This window comes from Chaetomium strumarium, assembly GCF_033439665.1.
Source record: "Chaetomium strumarium strain CBS 333.67 chromosome Unknown B0T15scaffold_2, whole genome shotgun sequence".
Lineage (NCBI taxonomy): Eukaryota > Fungi > Ascomycota > Sordariomycetes > Sordariales > Chaetomiaceae > Chaetomium > Chaetomium strumarium.
The window spans coordinates 4,556,813-4,577,727 of record NW_026944430.1 but is presented as its reverse complement, the minus strand read 5'-3'; the positions used below and the strand labels follow the sequence as shown (position 1 = coordinate 4,577,727).

The 20,915-nt window shown below is 55.6% G+C and overlaps 3 protein-coding genes across 3 annotated transcripts; 1 reads left to right on the top strand and 2 right to left on the bottom strand.

The window, feature by feature from the left end:
- Positions 1-273: 273 nt before the first annotated feature.
- Positions 274-2,903, bottom strand: B0T15DRAFT_131845 (kinase-like domain-containing protein). The gene is made up of 3 exons (XM_062861753.1): positions 2,280-2,903; positions 708-2,188; positions 274-647 (listed from the first exon to the last, which is right to left on the bottom strand). Exons 1-3 carry the CDS (start codon positions 2,726-2,728, stop codon positions 379-381), a joined length of 2,199 nt encoding a protein of 732 aa, XP_062724939.1. The 5' UTR covers positions 2,729-2,903; the 3' UTR covers positions 274-378.
- A 442-nt stretch (positions 2,904-3,345) lies between these two features.
- On the bottom strand, positions 3,346-4,590 carry B0T15DRAFT_390484 (integral membrane protein DUF92-domain-containing protein; the record flags this gene model as incomplete). The annotated part of the gene is made up of 2 exons (XM_062864539.1): positions 3,346-4,344; positions 4,405-4,590. The coding sequence occupies 2 exons, from the start codon at positions 4,588-4,590 to the stop codon at positions 3,346-3,348; spliced, it is 1,185 nt and encodes a 394-aa protein (XP_062724938.1).
- Positions 4,591-14,951: 10,361 nt separating this feature from the next.
- On the top strand, positions 14,952-18,110 carry B0T15DRAFT_392138 (uncharacterized protein; the record flags this gene model as incomplete). The annotated part of the gene is made up of 5 exons (XM_062864617.1): positions 14,952-15,021; positions 15,101-15,155; positions 15,234-16,758; positions 16,818-16,933; positions 16,997-18,110. The coding sequence occupies 5 exons, from the start codon at positions 14,952-14,954 to the stop codon at positions 18,108-18,110; spliced, it is 2,880 nt and encodes a 959-aa protein (XP_062724937.1).
- Positions 18,111-20,915: the final 2,805 nt, after the last annotated feature.

The window sequence follows — 20,915 nt, the reverse complement described above, 5'->3', positions numbered from 1 at the left end:
TGTTAAGAAGCTTAATGGGCCCAATATCCCCCATTCTCATGCCCGCTCTGGCCCCTTCCCGCGAGACTCTGTTCCCTTTCTGGGGGCGGGGGTCCGCACAGCCAATCTCTCCAAGCACGCGGCACGAGTCGAGCGTGGCCGAGAAGGCTTCTTACGCTCGCCTGGATAACGCGCTACCCCCAACCACAACTTCCTCTTCTTCTCTGGCACCTAAGATCTTCTTCTTCCACGTCTTTCCTCGCCTTGTCGCCTGTTCCTTGCCGGCCGACCGACTCGGTTGACAATTGCATTTTAGGTCGAGGGCGTTGATGAACCGGCTGTTTCTGGCTGCCGCAACATCTTATCAAGCAAACTCGCTGGCCTATTCTTCCCGGACTCCTAATCCGCGTCGGCCAACTGCATGATAAGCTTGGCGGCCATGTCGAGGAATGGGAACGGGCTGGTGACCTCCTTGTCCTCGAGGAGTTTGCCCTCGGGTGTCTCGTAGCCGTCCACCTTGAAATCGACCAGGTAGACGCCATGCTCCATCTCGTATATCTGTATCTCCATGCGCATCGCGACCACTTGGAAGTCGCCGCCATCGCGCGTGACATGGGTGCTGACCCCGGTTTCACTGAGACCTGAGGCGACCGAGTGCTTTTGGAGTTCTAAGGACACTTATATGTCAGCCTACACCGCAAGAAATGGATCAATAGGGGCTGACAGACTCTCGGTATTCCAACGGATGTTGATATGCCAGGGGTCCGCTGGAAGCTTGTACAACGACACAGGATCCACGGCCGAAGAAGAACTCGGGTTGCGCGAATGTCGTCCGCCACGGTAGCCGTCGTTGCCATCGTCGTCACCATTGGCCGCATCGTAGTCCTCATCCACGATCCACGTGGCCCCAAGCTTATGGAGCGACTTGTAGATGCATAGGAGCGCTTCCCACGGCGCATTCCTGGAGCGGATACCAAACTGCCACCTGACCGGCTTGTTCTTCTTGGGCGGGTTGACAGGGGTAAGTCCTTGCGGGCGGCTCAGGTCGTCGATACGGACAAAGCTGCGCGAATGAGGTTTGAGTCTCCGGAGCGTCTCCTCTTGCTCCGCCTGGCTTCGAGGCTGTCCGGCAGGCTCAGGTGCCACCAGCGGCGCATCCGGAACCTCGATGCCCTCGGCCCTAGCTTTCTCGCGCTCCATGAACGCCTTGTGGTACACGGTCAGACTGCTTGGAAGAATGCCGACTTTGCTCACGTACGGTGGCCGTGCTGACGTGCCAGTGCTAGTGGAGGCGACAGATCGGGCTGACGACATGTTTGGGTCCAGCATGGGGCTGGGCGTAGCGGGGTCTTCGGGGGCGAGGCCCGCCAGTTGGTTGCTCTGCATGAGCTTGTTCTCGCGAACGATCATGTAGGCGTCCTTAATGGCAGACGGCTCGTCGGCCTCGAGAGCCTCTTCGACGTCCCGCTTGCCATAGCCCATCGTTTTGCTGATTTTTTCCGTGACCTCGTTGTGCAGCTTCTCCTGCTCCTGCGGTGGCGCATGCGGGGCGATGTCGCTGACCTTGATGGCCTTATTTGGATCGACGCCCGTGTTGAGGAACTCCTCGACAGGCGGGTGAAGGTACGTCGGCAGGTCTTTGAGAAACCAGGGATCCTGGCGAATCTCTTCGATGGTGGCGCGCTGCACAGGGTTGACGACGAGCATCTTCTTGATAAGGTTGGCAGCTCCGGGGCTCATCCAGGTCGGCACCATGTAGCTTCCACGGGCAATCTTCGCGAAGAGGGTGGGTATGTGCTCATGGTCGAAGGGAAGCCGGCCGACGAGCAGGACGTAGAGGATGACGCCGCAACTCCAAACATCCACCTCGGGCCCCGCGTACAGTTTGCCGCCGATGACCTCGGGCGCGGCATAGTTGGGCGAGCCGCAGCTGGTCTTGAGGAAGTTGCCGTCGGTCATGATGTTGCTCAGGCCAAAGTCGGCAATCTTCACGTTCAGGTTGTCGTCAAGGAGAAGGTTCTCGGGTTTGAGGTCGCGGTGAACTATCTTGTGACGGTGGCAGTATTCGACGGCGCACAGCATCTGCTGGAAGAATCGACGGGCCTCGTCCTCTTGCATCTTGCCGTGTTGGACAATGTAGTCGAAGAGTTCGCCGCCAGCATATTCGAGCACCATGATAATCTCGGTCGGGGTCTTGATGACGGTGTAACTGTATGTGCGCGCGGAGGTGCGGCCACAGGTTAGCGGGGGGGGCTCATCATGAGAGAAAACAAAAGGAGTCCGAGACAGGTGCAGCTTACAGCTTGATGATGTGCGGATGGCGGAGCAGCTGGAGGTACTCGATCTCGCGCTCGACGCGGCCCTGCATGTCGCGGCTGATGAGGTTCTTGCGCGAGATGATCTTGAGGGCCACCTGCTGGCCGGTGCCGCGATGCACGGCCAGCTTGACCTTGCCGAAGCTGCCCTCGCCCAGTGTCTTGACGATGTTGTAGGCGCCGATCCGCTGCTCGGTCCGCGTCTTCTCGCGGAGCGGGGCATTTTGGGCGATAGGCGGTGCATGCGCATTCCGGTCGGCCGACGACATGATGCTGTCGATGGACTGCGATTGCGATTGCGACTGCGACGATTGCGACTGCGACTGCGACTGCGGGTGCTGCTGCGACGGCTGCTGCCCCTCCCGCCTGTTGCGCCGGATCTGCGATGGAGACAGGGAGATGGCCAGCTCGTCGTCGTCGTATGCCAGCGCCATCGCTTGCCGAACCCGCAAGCTAAGGTAGCAACTTACCACCTTGGCCTCGTCTAAGGTGTGGAGTAGATGTCAAGAAGCAGGTGTCCACATTTGCCCACTTCGTTTAGGAACGGCACAGCATCTCGCTCGCTGCTGGTAACGTTAGTGTACAGTTTGGATGGGAGGTGGGAAGTTGCCGAACGAGGGGCGTTCTTGCAGGCCCCACCACGCAATAGGCCAAGCAGATCCCTGCCAAGGTATCGTCTGTACTCGCGAGGGCATACCTAGGTACCTATGTAGAGACGGGGACAAGCCGGCATCACTTCGCTACTCCACGCTGGAAACCGCTCGAAGTCGTGGAATTCGTAGCTCTGCTTTTATCTGGAGGAACCGTTGATATTCTGCATAGAGAAGTTGGGATGGATGTGTTGTACCGAAACCACTACAGCGGAATACGGATACTGCAGACAAGTTTGTCCAACAACGAACGCCTCGTTTTTGACTATTGTTTGCGTGGCATTTCAATCCAGAAAAAGTCCGGGCATATGTAGGTACCGTACCTACCCTACGTACCTTAGGTAGTACTAGTAGAACGACAAGAAACTTCTGGAACACCATTTTCCATGGGGCTGCAAATACTACAGGCCTTTGGCCATCGGGACCACCGACGACAGCGGAACCTGCCAATACCACGAAGCCACGGCCATGGCACCGATGCTCATGCCAGAGGCCATCAAAAAATTGACTTCGTTGTTGTCAAGCAAGTCCCACCCGCTTTCGACCACCCGTGACGGCTTCTCGTCCCCAAAGCTCGGCCTTCGGTGCTTGTTGTGCGCGTCGTACCTGTTTGGACGCCCTCCTTTCTCGGTCGGTCCGGAGACCGCATCGGTTTCTGCCACTGCAGACTCGCCCTCTCCATGCAGCAGCGCGGCCTTGACATCGGCTCCGGTGTCCTTTTCACGCTCGGGCCTTTGAGTGGCCGGGCCGGCAGACACGAGCACGCGCACGCCGCCCTCGCCTTCTACGATCTTGCCGCTGCGTGCGTCCTTGACGCTGCGCTGGAACAGGCCGCCGAGGATGCTGTCCACAATACTGCCCAGCAAGCCCCAAAGTGTCAAGCCAATGATCAGCGTGCGCCGCTGCTCCGTCGTCCACGGCGCGCCTCCGCCTAGCCTGCTAGCCGTCTCGTCGGTGCAGACCGGGAGGAACAGCATCGCCGCGGTGACGATGATGATACTTCCAAGTAGCCCCGCAACCAGGCCCGTCAGCGTGACACCGCCATTAGTGCCACGCGGCACTTTCCGCAGCGTGAGGCTGGTGATCAGCCGCGGCTGGCCCTTCGCCAGGATGCCAAGCTCGGAACTCAACGTGTCGGCGGCGACGCAGGCATAGTTCGCAATGATGCCAATCACCAGGAGGTCACCGCCCCAGGCGAAGCAGAGGCTGCCGGCCGCGCTGTCGCCACCGGGTGACGCTAGCAAGGACTGTTGACGTGACCGCAGTTGGTAGGCGTGGAGGAGGGAAAGAATAGACGCGGTGAGCGAGTTGGCAAGAACCTGGATGTGGTTGCGAGGACCCTCGCCGCCGGATGTGCCGCCGGCCTTGAGTGTGAGATTGGCCTTGACATTCTCCTTAACCTGCAGATGGCATTAGCCACGAGTGAACGAAGCGGTCAGATGAGAAGGGGCGAAGCTTACGTGCGTTGCCCGCGTCCCAGCCAGAAAGAAGACAACGAGCAGGACAAATGGCAGATTCCAAGGATGGACGGCATGAGCGATGGCTGTGAGGGTCGCGGCGAGGAGACCGGCGGGTGTTAGAGACTTTTTGGACCAAGCCCGATATACGAGCAATAGCGTTGCGGGGACAGCAATGACGGGCTTCATCTTGGCGATGTTTTGGCAGCATTCAAAGAAGGAACGCGATGTGAAGCTAAGCTGACGCGGACATCGCCCTGTTTTGGGAGAGTTGCAAGCAGCTGACTTTTATTTAGTCGCACCAAATGAAGACGAACAGCTGCCAATGTTACCTAACTGCTGCTGTGCTGACTGCTGGGATTCCGGGAAACGATCGGAGCTCAGCGATGGCCCGTGCATGGTGCTAACAAACAACCCTAACCCTTTAACATTCGCCCTTGCTGGGACAGAAATGGGGGGGGCTGATTCAATGTTCTCTTTACACACATCTCTCAGCAGCCGACACGTTAGTGGTCCTGCCTTCGTCACCGCCCATGGCCAGACGACTCACCGTCCTTGCACGAACCCAGGTAATGTTCGAATGACCCTCCTTGTCTTCGAACCCTTCGAGAATGGCGTCAAGAAAACGCGTGTGGCTCTCTTTCTTATTACTACGCTCAGTCGACCATATTCTGGTGAGTAATAGACGTCTCCTTGATGGCTCTGCAGGCGGTGTTATATGCTGATGCCGGAGCTCTCCGTCAGCCAGTTCAATCTTGATTCAAGCATGGTTCTGCTCTTGATATTCCAGTCTCACGGATGCCGCCTCTCAGGATGGTGGTATGAGATCGTCCTAGGCCGTAGGTCCCTCGCTTCGATGCATCGGGATGCTTCCCCTCAAGGACTCGCGCAGGCTCACCCGAAGTGCTCCGGAAGTAAACACTTTCCCCTCCGGTGTTTCTGTTGAGATCGCCGACTGTAGTGTGTCTCCTCGAGCTTCGTAAAGTGAGAATTCCCCGCCCCCCTCTCACGAGTGAAATAAGACTCGCCACTTCTTCACGGTCCGGAGTCGTCATGCACAAGTTGGAAAAGGGACGCAAAGTCACCGTGAAACCGGCTACCGCTTCGTCGTCGCCACGTTGTTATCGATGAGCGTCAATTCAGAGAGCCACTGCGCCGAACGTCCGAGTCTGAGCGGCCCCTTGCCATCGAGGACGATCCAACCCCTTCCGAAGCTCCCTCCATGTCTCGGCATCCGAACGAACTCGAGTTACGCCCAGCAAGCTGCGCCTTGTCTTATTCCTCGCCAGGGTTTCCACCTCTTATGGCGCCTCTGGCTCTCCTTACCCCTGAACAAGCGCACTACCACCCAGTACTCATTGTGGCAAGGATGTCGACCCTCCTTCATGCATCTTCCGTACGGCCACGCCAACATCACACACCAATTGTCTCGGTATGGCCTGGTATATCTCGGTCGGGCAGGGGAGTGAAGGTAGAGCGGGGGGTGTCTGGACCGGGTCACTATCGTCGCTGTCCGTCTCGTTCCGTCTCGTGGCAGTGATCGTGCCTTCTTCCCATCCCCCGGCGCCTCGATCCTCCCATTGTTAGGCCTCAGAGTTGTGGTGGTGTTAGACCCTTCCTTCCCCCTCAGTCATGATCAGTTTCCTCACCCCTCTCCCACCCAACATCCCACTTTTCCGGTATGGTATGGTGATTCAGTCGTCGGCCTCTGTTATCGAATTCCCCCCTCGGGGTCGAAGGTGGGTGATGTCCTGGAGGTATGTCCTACAAGGGGAGAGGTCTGACCCAGGTTATGAGGGGGAGAACAGGTGGCTTTATACCCAGGGATTTGAAAGACCCGGAGCTTGGTCGGGCGTCGCTGTAGTGCGCCGCATGGAATGGTTTGTCTGCTTCCGAAGGTAGGATGTGGGGATAAGGAGGGAACCAAGACGCGCGGCAGCTAGGCTGTCGCCGATGACTCAACACCGTCGGGCTTCCGTCACGCCTCCAGTGCCACCGGGCCCCCGCCATCCATCTTGCTTCGGAACCATCCGTCTCATCCCTGATAACCCCCCTTTCCGATGGGACCCTGCATCGTGCGGCAGATCTCGGACCGTTGACGGGTGGCGGCACGAGTCTAAGGCAAGGAGAACAAGATGCAATATCCGGCACCCGTTGAGGTGGCGTGAGGTATCGGGCCATCATGCTGCATCACCGATCCTGCTTCGGATGGCTTTATAGGCGGGGAGGGTGTTTTCTCTTCTCCCGGCCATCTCAGGGGCTGCAAGATAACGAAAGACAAAGTGTTGCTTTGCAATTCGAAGCGGGAGGTAGACGCGAAGGAGAACAAGCCGCAGGAGAGGCAGCACGTATGGATGGACGGGGCCGATACCTTACAAAAGGTGCGCTTGCAGGCATATTGTACATCTCCAACGCTGCCTGCGCTTTCCCTTCCCGACATGGAGAGTTGGAACACAGGACCCCGGCTCAAGTGGCTTCGGTCTCAGAAAATAGCTCTCGGTGCCGACGACCTGGCTTGTGTCGGCCATGAGCAGTCCGTCCAAACAGTCGGACCCCCTCTGCGGGGTGGCGACGGTTCAAAGCACTGCAGTGTTGGAAGTTGGAACCTACTATCGCGTGGCTTGTTTTGCGGCTGTAGGTAAAGTAGAGCCATGTCTCGCTCGTTTTGGGGTACCTCCCTACCTCCCGTATGTACCCGACGACGGTCTGTTTGAACAGGATTTGAGTACGGCGCAGCGGAAGGCGAGGCACGGCTACCTCCTATGTGACATGCAGAGAGCAAGCGTCTAAGTGGAAGCACTGCTAACATGCCATCTGTCCCACCCAATTCTTATTGACCAATTTATCCAACCGTTATGGCTCCAAAGTGGCAGGTTAACAAAAGGAACATGAGCGAGGCTCGATGGCATAGCCCGGCAGAGTCTTCATCGACGTAGTTGCTGTTTCATCTGCAAGCCGCGCCCCTGAATCTGTGCAACGGAGGCGTCTGCACGACCCCAACGGTCCGGGGCTCGTGCGGCTCATAACAATCCCGGACGAGGACGTTGACATTTGCAAAGTAATGGACTGACGACATAGAAGAGACCCCGGATTTATGCCTCTTTGCTTCTCTACGCACGAATTCTCCGGACGACCGAGAGATTAGTATCGATATCTCGGATCCGGTGATTCCGTGGCAAAGTTGCGCTTTGCGGGTCCGATATTCATGATGATTGGGGGGGTATTTGGAATGAGTCTTCTCGCCACAGCTTGGTCCTCGACTCGACACCAATTCGGCGTCGAGTCCTCGTAGTGTGCTCGATGCTGTTGTGTCTCCTATGTCAAACCTCAACGTTCTAGAATTTCCTTCGGTGCCGAGGCTTTCTCTCGAGAAGTGGCGGGGCGGCAGTCGGGGATAACTACTTCCGGGTGTAGCTTCGAGTTCTAAGATATTGAGGATAGGTTGGTCCCAACAGCTTTGGCAAAGATGTAGTAGTGTCGGACAACGCTATTCCTGTAATCAGCCGGGAGACATCGTTGCGTGTTCCCGCAACCGCAAATCCCCCTTGATGAATGCCGCCGGACTCGCTATCCCCAAATGTCTTCGAGCCGTTGCTGGGCCAACTGTTGGGGAAGAGAGGGGCAGATTCACACAAATCGAGCTTTCTACAGATCCTTGTACGATTCTCCATTACAAACTAGGAAGACACATGCTGATTTTCACCAGATGAACCAAGCCTTTTAGAAACCTTCAGTTTGAGTCCTATGAGACGTCAGGGAACATCATTGTCATTCATACATCCCGACGACCGATCTCTAAATGGGCTTTGTTTACTTACTCATCATGTCAGTGTGGTTAGGTGTCAAGAGGACCGAAGCAATGCCGACAACAGACGTCTTAAAACAAAACAGAGACGACCAACCTCAGAAGCAGAGCTTGAGAACTGGCCGCCCTAGACTCCCAAACTCCTGAGCCGGCTTCTAATCCAGCCGGACACCACTTTCAGGAATCAATTCGAGCCGCCGGGCATGGCTTAAAGCTCGATGGAGCCAGTGATGGGACATGTTGTGCTCCTGAGTGGTTGTAGGTCCGCAAGAACGCCGAAGTCCTGGATGCCCGGTGAATTGCGCCAGAGGATTGCTCCGTAGCACGGCGGAGAAGTCCGCAAGAGCCACAATATCACGCATATTAGGTCCGTCTTGCAGATGGCCTGATGTTCACTGGACGACTTTCTCGATGGCTTACACCCGAGAGCAGACCGGGTACTATTTGCCTAGGCGCAGCTTTGTACTACCCTCCAGCTTCCAATGATCAATCAGATTATCGGCCATGGCTTCACTGCAGCTGACGGGAAGCGGGCGGCGTTTCAACACAACACAATGCTTCGTTTTGTCGGAATCCTCAGTGACTCAAGCCGTCCGGTATTGTGTATCTTGGTTGTGCTTTATCTCTGCTCAAGGAGGCAGAAGCTTGGACAAGAAAGTCCTTGGGAGCTGGCCAACCCCTCAGCTATGACGGGCAGGTACTTCTCTGAGCGAACTGGATAACGTTCATTGCTGTGGGCTTCAAGTGGCGCATCCGAACTGCAAGAAATTATCTCGGATCCAGCAATCGTGACACCTTAGCAGGGCACGTGGCACCCATATCAATAAGGATATCCGAACTATCCTGCGCACCAAAGCTTACCCTGAGATACCACGATACTAACATAGAGTGGTCAGTGATGCGGTGTCGCGGCCATGGAATAGTTCAATGACGTCTTAGCGGCAGATGTGACACTGCGGAGAACCGACAATGTCTCGGCAGAGCGCCTCCGAAGCAGCATTATCGGTGAGCAGATGGGTCTGAGAAAGGCGATCTTTTGGTGGAACAGATGTAACAAAGTAAGCCCGCAACTCCTGATGCCAAATCTAACGCCAAGTACCCACTCGACAAGCAATCGCAACTCAGGGCCATCAGCAATGCCGACGTCGAGCTCTTTTCTAGTAGTTCTCATGCATAGAGAGTCGAGAAGAGGCCGTGGCGAGGGGCCTTTAGGTGGGGGTCGGCAACCGCTGGTGGTCCAAGGCTTCCTGGGATTCCATATGAAAAGAGCATCTTGCAGCAGCGCCAAGGAACACGGCTGCAAGAAGGCTTCCAAGTTTCGAACCATGGCACGGCTACTTACCTACTTATATGCCCGCCGAGCATGGCGCTGTTCGGTCGATCCCAGCCTCGCCAAAGGTCTACATTGAAGCATCAGGACGCCAAGGCTTGGTGTGCGGAAGTCGAGAACAGTTCCACAAGAAGCAGGTGAGGAGACGCCGTTCTCGTGGGGAGTTTGGGGGTTGTCAGCCGATGAGTTGACTCGAGGTCTTCATGTGCATCTGAGGGAGGACAGCCGGCAGAGTAACCCGTAATTGTACTTGAGTTTAAGTTGATACGAATATCAGAGTGCCTTAGTCGCACGCACCCGCGCCGTCGTGTTACGGGTGAATAATGCTGCACCTCTGACGTGTTTCGACACATATTCCTTGAGATGCCAGCAGAAAACTGCTCAAGGTCGCGCAAGAAGATTCCAGTTGACTATGCTCGTTGACCGAAGAGGAGGCCCAACTGGGGCCGTGCTTGAAGGTCCCGAGTCCTATGCGCCTTGCCAGGGAGGTGCAAACCAGCCTGCCCGTGGGGAGCTCTTTCCTTCAGGTAATGTGGCTGACCCTGTCTGGCTATCACCAGGTCTGATAAGGTTGATCGCCAACGCCACCGCGCACTGCTGCCGCTTCCCGGGATTGGAAATTCTGAGGGGAAGCTCAACCTGAATTTCGTTGACCTGACCCTGACTGCCTGGGAAGGCGGCGGCACTGAATGCACTACCAAACTGTCACATGACACAACGGCTTCCGGACCAGCATGAATCCTGAAACTCTGCTTGAAATGGCGATAGCATGGCGGGTCAAGATGTTCGCTGCATTTTGCTTGCGACTTCAATGACCAGGCTCATTGCCGTCCCTGACCCGACGCAGCAACTAGCCGTTTCTATCCTCGTGATCCCGAGTGGAAGTCGTGCAACAATGGCAGAGAGGCAACTTACCGACGATCTCGTGGGCAATGGTAATCGGAAAACAAGGAGATCTAGGCCGCTATAAAACTGAGCGTAACTTCTAGTGCCAGTCACCGCGCAAGAACGATCACCCCGCGCCCATAACCGAGACCCGAGTCTCATCACAGACAGTCCCCCGGGGGTTTCTGAGACATACAGCAACGCATCTCCAAGTGCCGAAGAAAATCCAACGTCTTGGACTGACAGGTCTGCAGGACAGCGTGTCAGCGCCACACCGTATGCTGTCGCCATCTGTCCTTCCAGGTTGTCGCAATATCATCCATTCTGCTCGGTGACGGCCCCCAGCCTCAAAGAATTGAAGCTTACACCGCAGGATCCTGGAGTTTCTGGATGGCGTGGTTCAAAAGCAGGTATACCGGGAGGCACCTATGGATCGCGGGGTTTCCTTGTCTCTCGAAAGGCCGAATGTTTGCGGCTGACCAGGCGGTGCTTCGGTAGGTGCTGTTTGTTGCTTGTCTTCGCTGTTCGTGTCCTGGTCGCGATGCATGCCTACCCAGCTTATCTCCTAGATCACCGGCAACGTGGGGAGGTTTAGCCCCGAGGCGTCACGATGAGCCATTCAGCGGTCGGAAAATAACATCACTGCTTGGGTGGCGCATTGTTACGGCACCCGATCCAGCCGTTTCGGCGCCCCGCACGGCGTTCCGGTCCCGGGAGCGACGTCCATATCCGGAAATCCAACTGTGCGTTGATTGGCCGGCTGTAAGGTATGCCCCACCAACGCAAAGCACGGTGAATCGATACTCGAAATTACGAATACACTGTGTGTACTACTCCGTCTGTTGGTGCCTTGAACCAAAGCAGCTAATCAGAACAGGACATTGAGGTATACAAGCGCCGAGGTAAAGCAATTATGAAGATACCTGGTCCCTGAAGCATTGCCTTGGATGATATTTGAGGTTCGTAGCGATGTATGTAATACCAACTTGCAAAGGTATTTCAGCCTGTTAATACCGTGTCCGATACACAGCCGCTCCGACTTACATCTGTATTATTAGTATTCATCAGCGCAGAGAAAGCCGGCGCCCAACTTATTTATAGAGAACTCACAAATGGATAAGCTGGTTACTGACTCCTCCCGTCGACAGTTCAACCTGAAGCTTGGACAGACTGGTGGGAGTGCGGGAGGCTCGAAATATGTACTATATCTATTATTTCCGGTTCGAACGTGAGAATAACTTAGCTAGCTTAGGTAGGTAACCACATAGGCTCTTTTTTGTCTCATCACGGCGTCGAGAAATTGCCCGCGGCAATTTTCAGCCTCTCCCAGTACGACACGCCTTCTGAAGCGAACATCGATTTGCCTTATTCGTGATTCATTTCGTAGCTGAGACCGCTTGGGGTCAAGGGTAAACAACCACACCTGAGGTCTCTACTGTTATCTGTACCAATACCCCTGAGCCACGGCTACTTGGACGTCATCTCATCTTAGACGTCCTGCAATGCGAAGCCGCTGGGATAGTGAACAGGGCACGATGTAGTACTACGTTTGAAGAGCGCCAGAGTGTCAATCTGATTCCCACATTCCGCCCTTGGGTAAGTGCAATTTTTTCGTAGCTCCAACGTCAACTGGAGGACTTACGATCCTACATATATTGGGGCATTTTCCTGGCTCTCTGCAATTAAATGGTCTCTTCCCTCAAGTCATCTCTACGGCTTGTACCTCCATCCAATTACCTACCTATCTAGAGCTGGCGAGAGGAAGAAGAAACGAGGTTTTCCTGCTGTGTAGCATACACCGGCGCCGCCGGGATGGTCGGGCGTGATGAAAAGCTCCATTTTCAGCAGACCTGTGTGCTGTGTGACCTGCAAAAACCCTCGTTCCCGACCACCTTCCTCTTTGCTTATAGCATCGACAAAAAGGACCCGATTCGGGTGCAGTGCCAGTGAGTTTCTTCCTCCTGTTCTTCCTCTCCATTCGTGGTTCACCAGACGGGAGATGTGAAGATCCGCTTATCCGACAACAAGGAAGTTGGAATACCCCCTTAAATTTTTTCACCGCACCGAAATGTACTGTAACAAACCAGACGATAGGGCCAGAAGGTGTAGAAAGATGTCGGTTGGGAAAGATGCAATGATGGCGCCCAGCTCTGGACCTAAACTATTTTCTTGCGGTTGCAGCGTCGCAAGAGGGTTGCCGCATACGCTCTCCCGTGTCTGATGATTTCAGACGTGCCGTCGACGTCAGTTGTTGTTTACAAGTGCAACGCGGGATGGGAGGGGGGTGAGAAGTGGGGGAGGGCATGGCACGTTGCCGCTCTTTGGCTCGCTCCCGCCCTGCAGACTGCAGGCACAGGGCAGGCACAAGTGGGAAGGAACCTGGAAGGTGCGGTGGCAGGCAGGCGCTAGGTACACGGACAGGTGTGAACCCATCCAAAGCCAATCGTGGGAACTGATCGTCAATCTTGAATCTTCCTGGACCTTTTTTGCAGCTACAGAACCACGCCTCGAAAGTTGAGGCTTGCACCACCTCACTCGACACGACCTGATGGCACCAGACACGGCCGCCAGCCTGGCAAAATGGCGCCCTATCAAAGCCTTGTCCTCCATCACGGACGCCCAGACGGGCGTACCACGGTTCCTGATTTTGCCTATCTTGGCCAGTTGCGGCTCGCTCGCGGCCTCTACATCGGTGCTGAAGTGGTGACAGTTGTCTCTAGGGCTGTTCGGATAGCCAAACTGCCATCGAAAGCCGCAGGCAACGACGGCATGGTGAGCAGACTGCATTTACCCTGCCGCTTGGTCAGGTCCATGCCTCTTGAGTCATGTCGAGCGACAGTCAACCTGGAACCTCCCGCTTTCGCGCATGAAGGCGACTTCTCGATCGCTGCCTGTGGCACCACTTCTCGTTGCACAACTGCTTCCATTAACTTACCTTACTGACCCGAGAAAAGCTTCCGATCCGCAGGTTCGGGCCTATGGCCCCCTCCCCCAGCACCTGGTCCTCCCCACATTATTGCAGTCATCGCAGCTTCTCTCTCCCGGTCTGCTGACCGTTTTGAGTCCGTTCACTCAAAATACGTATTGGTAAGGACCTGTATCACTCCGCGTCTCGTTCTTACTATCGTTGCAACCTGTCTTCTGGAAACAAGTGTCAGCCAGGCTGGAAGACGTGATAGGATTCCGTGGTTTCGTGACCGTGCTGGATCTGCGAGAGCTGCAACTCCCGAGACTCAAGCGCGCTAGTGCATTCACGCACATAGGATACCGGCGCGTGCTTAAGGTATGCTGCATGGCAAGTGCCACTCTCTTATGGGTTGGTTGCTCGCATCTCCGCTTCCCTTGGCTCCTAGGTCGTGCCCTCAGCGACTCTGATGGCTGTTAGACCGCAACATTCCCCGCCTGACTCGAGTTTCCCCGTCCTTGATGTTCATACCCTATCCCCCCACACACTGGGTAGGAAGATGATCCGTGTTTTGCGTCGGTGGCTTACCGTCTTGTGGATGTGGATGTAAAGACATTTGCAAGGCCAGGAGGGACGACGTTAGCTGTTCAGCCTGGCCTGATTTAGTATACTACCTAGGGCTGGTAACCCGATCAAGCCCCGTCTTACGCTGCTTGACCTTGCCTTCTTCACTGCGAAGTTCTGTTTATCGGTCACGAAGCACCGACCTCCGCTCTTGGCGTCTGGTTGCTGGTTGTTTCTTGCAGCGGGCTCGGCAACACTGGCCCGGGATGGAATGTCGGGACTAAGGTAGCTCGAGCACGACGCCTCATTTAGACAGCGGCTGAACACTGCCAACGACCTGGTTGGGTAGCTTCTGCTGTTGTTGCTGCTGTTTCACCTTCAGAGTACCTAGGTACGTACCCCGGGCTGCCCATACCCATGCCCATACCCCCCTTCCCACGTACATCGACCACCGTTTTCCTGCAGACATAGAGGCCAGACCCCGGCCAGCTGCTCTTTCGAGATCCCAGGCCACCAGCTTGTCAAGTGGGCCGCCTCTGGAGAACTCAGCTTCCGCAGCGCTGCGTCGCTTCGGATGGTTGGAACACTGGACGGACGGATGATGCCTCGTCAGCAATTCCGATATTGAAAAGGCCTATCCATCCGGCAACTTGACCAAGTCCCGTGGCGAATGGACCTATTTCTGCTACACGCTCCGTGATACGTCTTTATCTCTAAACCTTCGGTATATACTGCGGTCTGTTCCATTCAGCGGGATCGGCATTTTGCTTGTTCTGAACACGAGTCGTCCCCTGTGCCCTTCTATTTCTTTGCTTTGTCGAGCAACCTCCGTTCTTGCCACCTCGTCCTCCGTCGCATCCACAAGGTATTGCCGGCTTCGAATACACAGCTAAACCCGAGCCACACACGTCCTGTCTGCGACATACCACTCACTGGGAGCACCCATTTCCCTCTTTCGTCAGTAACCGCTCGCGGAGCGCAGCTTCTAGGAGGTTGGCCTGTTATCACGGCCTCAGTCCAACAGCATCAGGCTCTGGATTGTATGGAAGGAAGTCCTCAACATGGTTTACTGTGCCTACTGCGGGAAAGGCTTCACCCGCAAGGAGCACTTGGAGCGTCATATACCAAGTCGTAAGCACCTCCGCCAAACCCCTTCTTTCCCATAGCCATGTTGCTTACTTGAACTCTCTTCACCACTTTCTGCTCATAGATACCAACGTGAAACCACATCGTTGCACGGCTTGCCAACTATCCTTTGCTCGGCGGTAGGTATCACCGTCTCCTTCGGGCTGATGCGTGATCAGCCGGGAAGGGCTAGCTTAGCTGACCTTTGTCTTGAACAGAGATCTGCTGCAAAGACACTATACGACGTACCATGAGGCGAGGGATCCGACCGAGCCCCTCCCAGGCGGACCGCCAACAGTTGCGGGACGAACACCCATTGCGTGCCAAAACTGTGCCAACGCCAAAACGGGTTGTGATAAGAGGGTGCCGTGCGGAAGATGCACGGAAAAGAACTTGCCATGCGAGGCCCGCTACGCGAGACGATCGTCCAAGGCTGCCGTCCGCGCCGCGCAAGCGACTGCCGCGTTTCACAGTGCGCTCACTCCATCGCCGGAGCAAACACCACCGACCGCAGTCGCCAACATCAACCCCTTGGATGCCAACCAGCCGGGCGTCAAGCCAGAAGGTAACAGCTCTCCCACAGCCATCGAGGTTGTGATTCCGGGCTTCGGTCTTGCAGAAGGCTGTTCAAAACAGGCCTCGCCGTATCACCTCCAAGTGAGCCCCGGTGAACTCTCGTCACCTCACAACCAGATGGAGGGCGGCCTGGACGACTTCATGCACATTACGAACGATTATGCTCCCCAGGGCGCAACATACCACGATCTCATGCTTTGGCCCGAGTTCTCCATGAATATCGAGGTTTATCCGAGCAACGTAGAGCTTGGCAGGCCAGACATTTCGATGTCTGCCTTCCCGGATCTGGGGGACGTGTCGCCTCCATCAGAGCCCCTCACGGCCTCTTCGTCGTCGCGGAGCTCCATACGCACCCCTGGGACTAGCACTATGTCACTTGCGGACCTTGACAACGGCTTGAAGCCCATGGAACTCTCAGTAACATCCCCAACCGACAACTCGATCCCCGAGTTTGAGGTTGTAATCGCGGCCGAAGGGGCATGGAACTTGGCACGATGTAACCCACCACCATCCATCACCGGAACTTGTCCCCGTACGGCAATTGTCCATCTCGAATGCCTGGAGCAGAAGTCGAAGCAGGAGGGAACATGGAGCTCCCTGGAAAAATACTTGGAGCAGGTCGATTGGGATGCCTCGGACCTGGCGTCAGTGGTGCCCTTGACCTCCCGCACCAGGGACAAGATGGTTGCCATCACTCAGAGCTTCCTGCACAAGGCCCTCGAGATCCATCGCGGCGGCTCTAGTTACCCCAAGAGTGGTTACGCCACTCCTGGTGATTTCAACTTCATCGTGCTGCCGTCGGCCAAGATCCTGGAATACTTCCTGCGCAGCTATGTCCGCAGCTTATCGATGTACTATCCTCTGGTCACGGCTGGCTGCTTGGATCCGAATGAGATGCTGCAAAACAACCAAGCATCGACGCTGCTGGTGTTGCTTATGATCGCCCAGGGGGCCGCCGCAATGCCAATGGCAGAGGCTCGCTACCTCGCGGCGGGCCTGGCTGAGACCTGTCGCATTTCGCTCTTCGACATTGTAGAAAAAGACGTTGGGCTTTCGGCAGACCCCATCGCTCTCCGCGCCGCTCTCCTGTTCATTGTCCTCGGGGTCTGGAGCGGCGACAAGTGGCTCATGGACATTGCGATGGGTCAGAGGGGCATGTACATGTCGGTGGGTGATCAGAGCCGCTTATCTCCCATTCGAGCAGTCGCTGATCAATGACTCACTAGATGCTCAAACATGCTGGCATGTTTGATCCGCAGCCATGCATGGTACCATCGTTCAACGACGCTTCCAGCACCGAACTCGAATGGCGCGCCTGGGTTCAGCGTGAAACCCGCAATAGGTAAGCTCATCCATCCGCATGAAGCTGGGAGTAACCGGTCAAACTGCTTACACGTCGCCCTAGGCTGGTCTACAACTACGTTATGCTCGACCAGGAGCTCAGTCTGTTCTACGACACGGCACCCCTGTTTGCTATTACGGAACTTCGATGCCCTCTGCCAGGTCCCGAGATGCTTTGGATGTCGTCTGAATCGGAGCAATGGTTCTCGGCCATGCAATCGGTGTATGGTTGTACGGCCAACGTTAACCCCCAACTTCTCAGTACTCCGTCAGCCACACCGTCACTGTATGACCTCTTCCAGGACTTTCTCCATGACAACCTTTCCAGGGGCCAGCGCAATCTGTCTCCGCAGCAGCTGAGGTTGGTTCTACACCCGCTGCAGGCACTGCTCTACCATCTGCGCCAGATGCTATCATGCTTCTCGGACACTCCTGGTCCGCGGCGCACAGGCGCTCGTTCTGTCACCAAAAGCTCTACGCTTCACAGGCTGGAGGAAGTGCAGGACCTGCTGCAGAGGTGGTACGACCTTTCAGCAAACCACGCCAAGGCAAATCCCGACTGCCCCGTCACCCGGTGCAACCTCGTTCTTTACCACCTCATCTGTCTCAACGCCGTGACCGACTTTGCCGAGATTGAGCGGTTTGCCCGCCGCGAGGCGTTTGACCACTGGTACTGGGATATATCGCAACTCAAGAACCGGTGCATATTTCAGCGCGGGGAGGCCGTCTTCCACTGCGGCCAGGTCTTTCGGCTACTCCGACTCATGCCCAACGACCGTCGACCGGCCTGGTGGACTGTCGCCATGTACCGTGCCACGTTGATTCTCTGGGTCGATAGTGTATCAAGGGTGTACTCCGGCTCCCATACAAACAAGCGGGACGACTCTGGAGCAGCGCCACAATCGGCACCCGTCATCATCGACCAAGCGACCCCTGAGGACGCCTCTATCAACGCCTACGTATGGAACAGTACTGGAGTGGCAATGCTGACACGGACGGACGGAACCATGGTTACGCTGGACAAGCCGGCCGGCATCTTGTCCTACGCTATCCAGAGCCTCGAGGCTGGTTTCAGCTCGCGCATCGGCGATGGAATCAAGCGGAAGTTGATCGCTTTGGGAAATAACTGGAACGTCGAGGCTATGACGGCATTCCCGTCTGGCAGCAGTGGAAACTAGGCCGTATTTGACGGGCTTGATTCGGCACTAAAGGTGGTGGTTACACTAAACGTTTATGTTCTTCTTCTCTCTGTTATTTCATTGGGCTTATCCTGACAGCAATGCCTTTTGGAATTAGCTGGGGAAGTGGTTGCACCGTCCTAGGAAGGAGTCTTGGCGTTTCGAGATGTCTTGATGCTAACCGATTATGGCAGGGTAACGATATGGTATTCATTGGCTCTCGGACGGTGGTCCTGTACTCACACATCCCGCTAGGCCGTGAGGCCAGGGAGCGGGAAACTAGAAATGATGTTCCCCCTTTTGCGTTGCTCTGAGATAATCTTGTCCTTGTAAACTGTGCTAAGTACGGTACGGTGATACCCATATACAGGGAACTGCACGGTAGCTTAACCCGGGTGGGACAATGGGGCACGTTCGAGAAGGTCGTACATACATACACGGGCCAGTGTCAATGTCAATGCCCATTTGTCAAGCTGTCGACATGGGGCCCTCGGTACGCCGTTCCGTGCTTGTACTGTACAATACATACATGTATGTGAAGGACGCAAATGGAGCCAGAATCGGAAAACAGGGACGGGTGTGAAAATGTCTGAGAGAGCGGGATATCCCCTTGGCATGCTACGTTGAGTACAAGGTCGAGCCATATCCGGCTGCTGCTTGTGGCGTCCGGACCAATGGCGAGAGGCACAAGCTGGTGATCAGGTCAGGTTCAGTCCCATGACGAGGACTCGGAGCAGTACAACATGGAAGAGAAATGTCTCAGTGGTCTCGTCTCTCGGCAGACGTAGTATTCGGTATTGCCGGGGGTGGCTCGGTGTTTTTCTCTGCGTGGAACAATGCGTGTCTTGCATGTTTCTGTTCCGAATGACGGAAACTACCTTAGGTAACTTAGTAGATGTCCAGAAACGGACAGAGTTCTTTAAGCCGTTAGTTATGGCCGTTACCGCGGTGACTTACCACTTTGGTGGGTTGACAACAACGGAGCCACCGCGAGCATCCGTACCTACCTTACTACCCAGAATAATAAGCTCAGGTCGACCCCGTCTTGGCAGCCGCATTTGCTCGGTACACCCGTACTCCGTACGTACATACACACCCCCGTCAGCTAGGGGCGTGGAACCGGATACAATCGACTCCGGGTTGCATGGCCAAGCCTCTTCCCCAATGCCGGGCACAGCGATCCAATGAAGACGCCAGACAGCTTCCAACGAAGCCGCTTCAGGGTCCAGATGTGTCGGGCGGGGCGGGGCAATTCTCGGAAGATTTTCTAGCGCTACTACCCTGATCTGCCGTGTCGCGCCTATCTCTCTCTCTTGTTGGGGGGGGGGGGGGGTGGGGAAAGCGGGATGGTACGGTGGCCCTTCCAGACAGCCAGTATAACCCGGTATCGACGCTGGCCCCCCCGGTGCGGGACGGATGGTGGCCAATATCAGAGCCGTCACCCACAGAGATACCTATCAACACGGGTATGCTCGCTGGGATTAGGCGAGTGCTCTTCGTCCCTTTCGCTTCCAGCGGTTGGATGTTAGCAGGTAGCTTCAATCCCGTCCCGCGGAGTACCTCAGGTGGGCAGACACCAGGTAGCAACCGAAATGGGTAGCAAGGAGGCTTGTAGCATGCTACACGGAATCGACCCCTGAATCCAAACTTAGCAGGCCTAGGCGATTAAAGACCCTGGAATATCTGTGTCCATTCCCATGGCGGGCAACCGGCCTCACTTGACATGTCGATGGCACCTCACACAGCTCCGCGGTGTAGTGCAAGAGCCCGCCGGGTGTTCTGTCTTATGATCCCGGAACCCTGTGAAAGACTGAAAATGTATGTACTGTACGGTGTCACCTGTTGCAGCTTGCTTACCTCAATTTTTAACAGCTGCGCCCCCCGCTTCCTGTTTCTGCGTTACATACCGTATCTGGGCAATAGAGGAGCCCAAGGATGGCAGGGACTAATATCAAAGGGCATGGTCGGAAGACCCAAGGCCATGAAGACCGGGTAGGGACCCTTCGCCCTCGCGTTTTTGACCAGAAAGCTCGGAGACGGATCGAGCCAAAGCCCGGGAATTGAGTTACTGTCGTACATTGTATGACGGCGGACTTATACCGGAGGATATTGTCCAACACTGGCAGGCTAAGATCAGCAACTCGTGCACTATGAAAGCCAACAAGCCATGTTTGCCACTTGTTGGCTTCAGATCATTCTCAGCAGAAAGCGCCCAGCATTTTGCCAAAACACTGATGTTGCTCTCGAGAGTGCGTTGATATGGCGAGTCGATCTACTGTGCCAGTGGTAACCCGGGTACCTTAGACAAGGGATGCCGGACACGTGCGGCAGAATCAGGATGGGGCGTACCCTGTCGAGTATGCGTGGTATGACCCGTACAGCGCATGCTTTGAGATACGTTGTGCCGCACACTCTCGGTGCTGCCGTCGGCGTGCCAATAACGGTTGGGTGACTTTGGTCCTTACAGATTGAGGATGCACTGCGTCCAGAGCCCATCAATATTAAAGAATCGATGAGGTAAGGAAGTTACGAAGGAGAAGGAGATATCAATGCAAGTACACCTGGTTTCGTTACCGTAGTATCCAGGTCGGATTCCACTCAAGTGTGTTCGCATCTTTGCTCAAACATCGTTCCAAAGTAGATGTGCATGGGAGTACGAAGTACTCCGTAAGGCGTGCTGGTCAGCCCTAACTAGCCCCGCCTGAGCAAAGGAGGCTAGCGGTGAGCAGTTTCAGCTTCAGACCCTGGACGTCCTGTCCTGTGCACGGACCCACAAGCGACCAACAAGGTGCCTTATGCAACAAA

What these genes read in the sequence shown, in the direction of transcription:
- B0T15DRAFT_131845 (XM_062861753.1), bottom strand. Translation starts at nt 2,728, where the DNA reads ATGGCGCTGGCATACGACGACGACGAGCTGGCCATCTCCCTGTCTCCA. An exon ending in CATCCGCACATCATCAAGCT is followed by an intron (nt 2,189 to 2,279) that starts GTAAGCTGCACC and finishes GCGCACATACAG; the next exon opens with TTACACCGTCATCAAGACCC. An exon ending in CATCCGTTGGAATACCGAGA is followed by an intron (nt 648 to 707) that starts GTCTGTCAGCCC and finishes AAGTGTCCTTAG; the next exon opens with AACTCCAAAAGCACTCGGTC.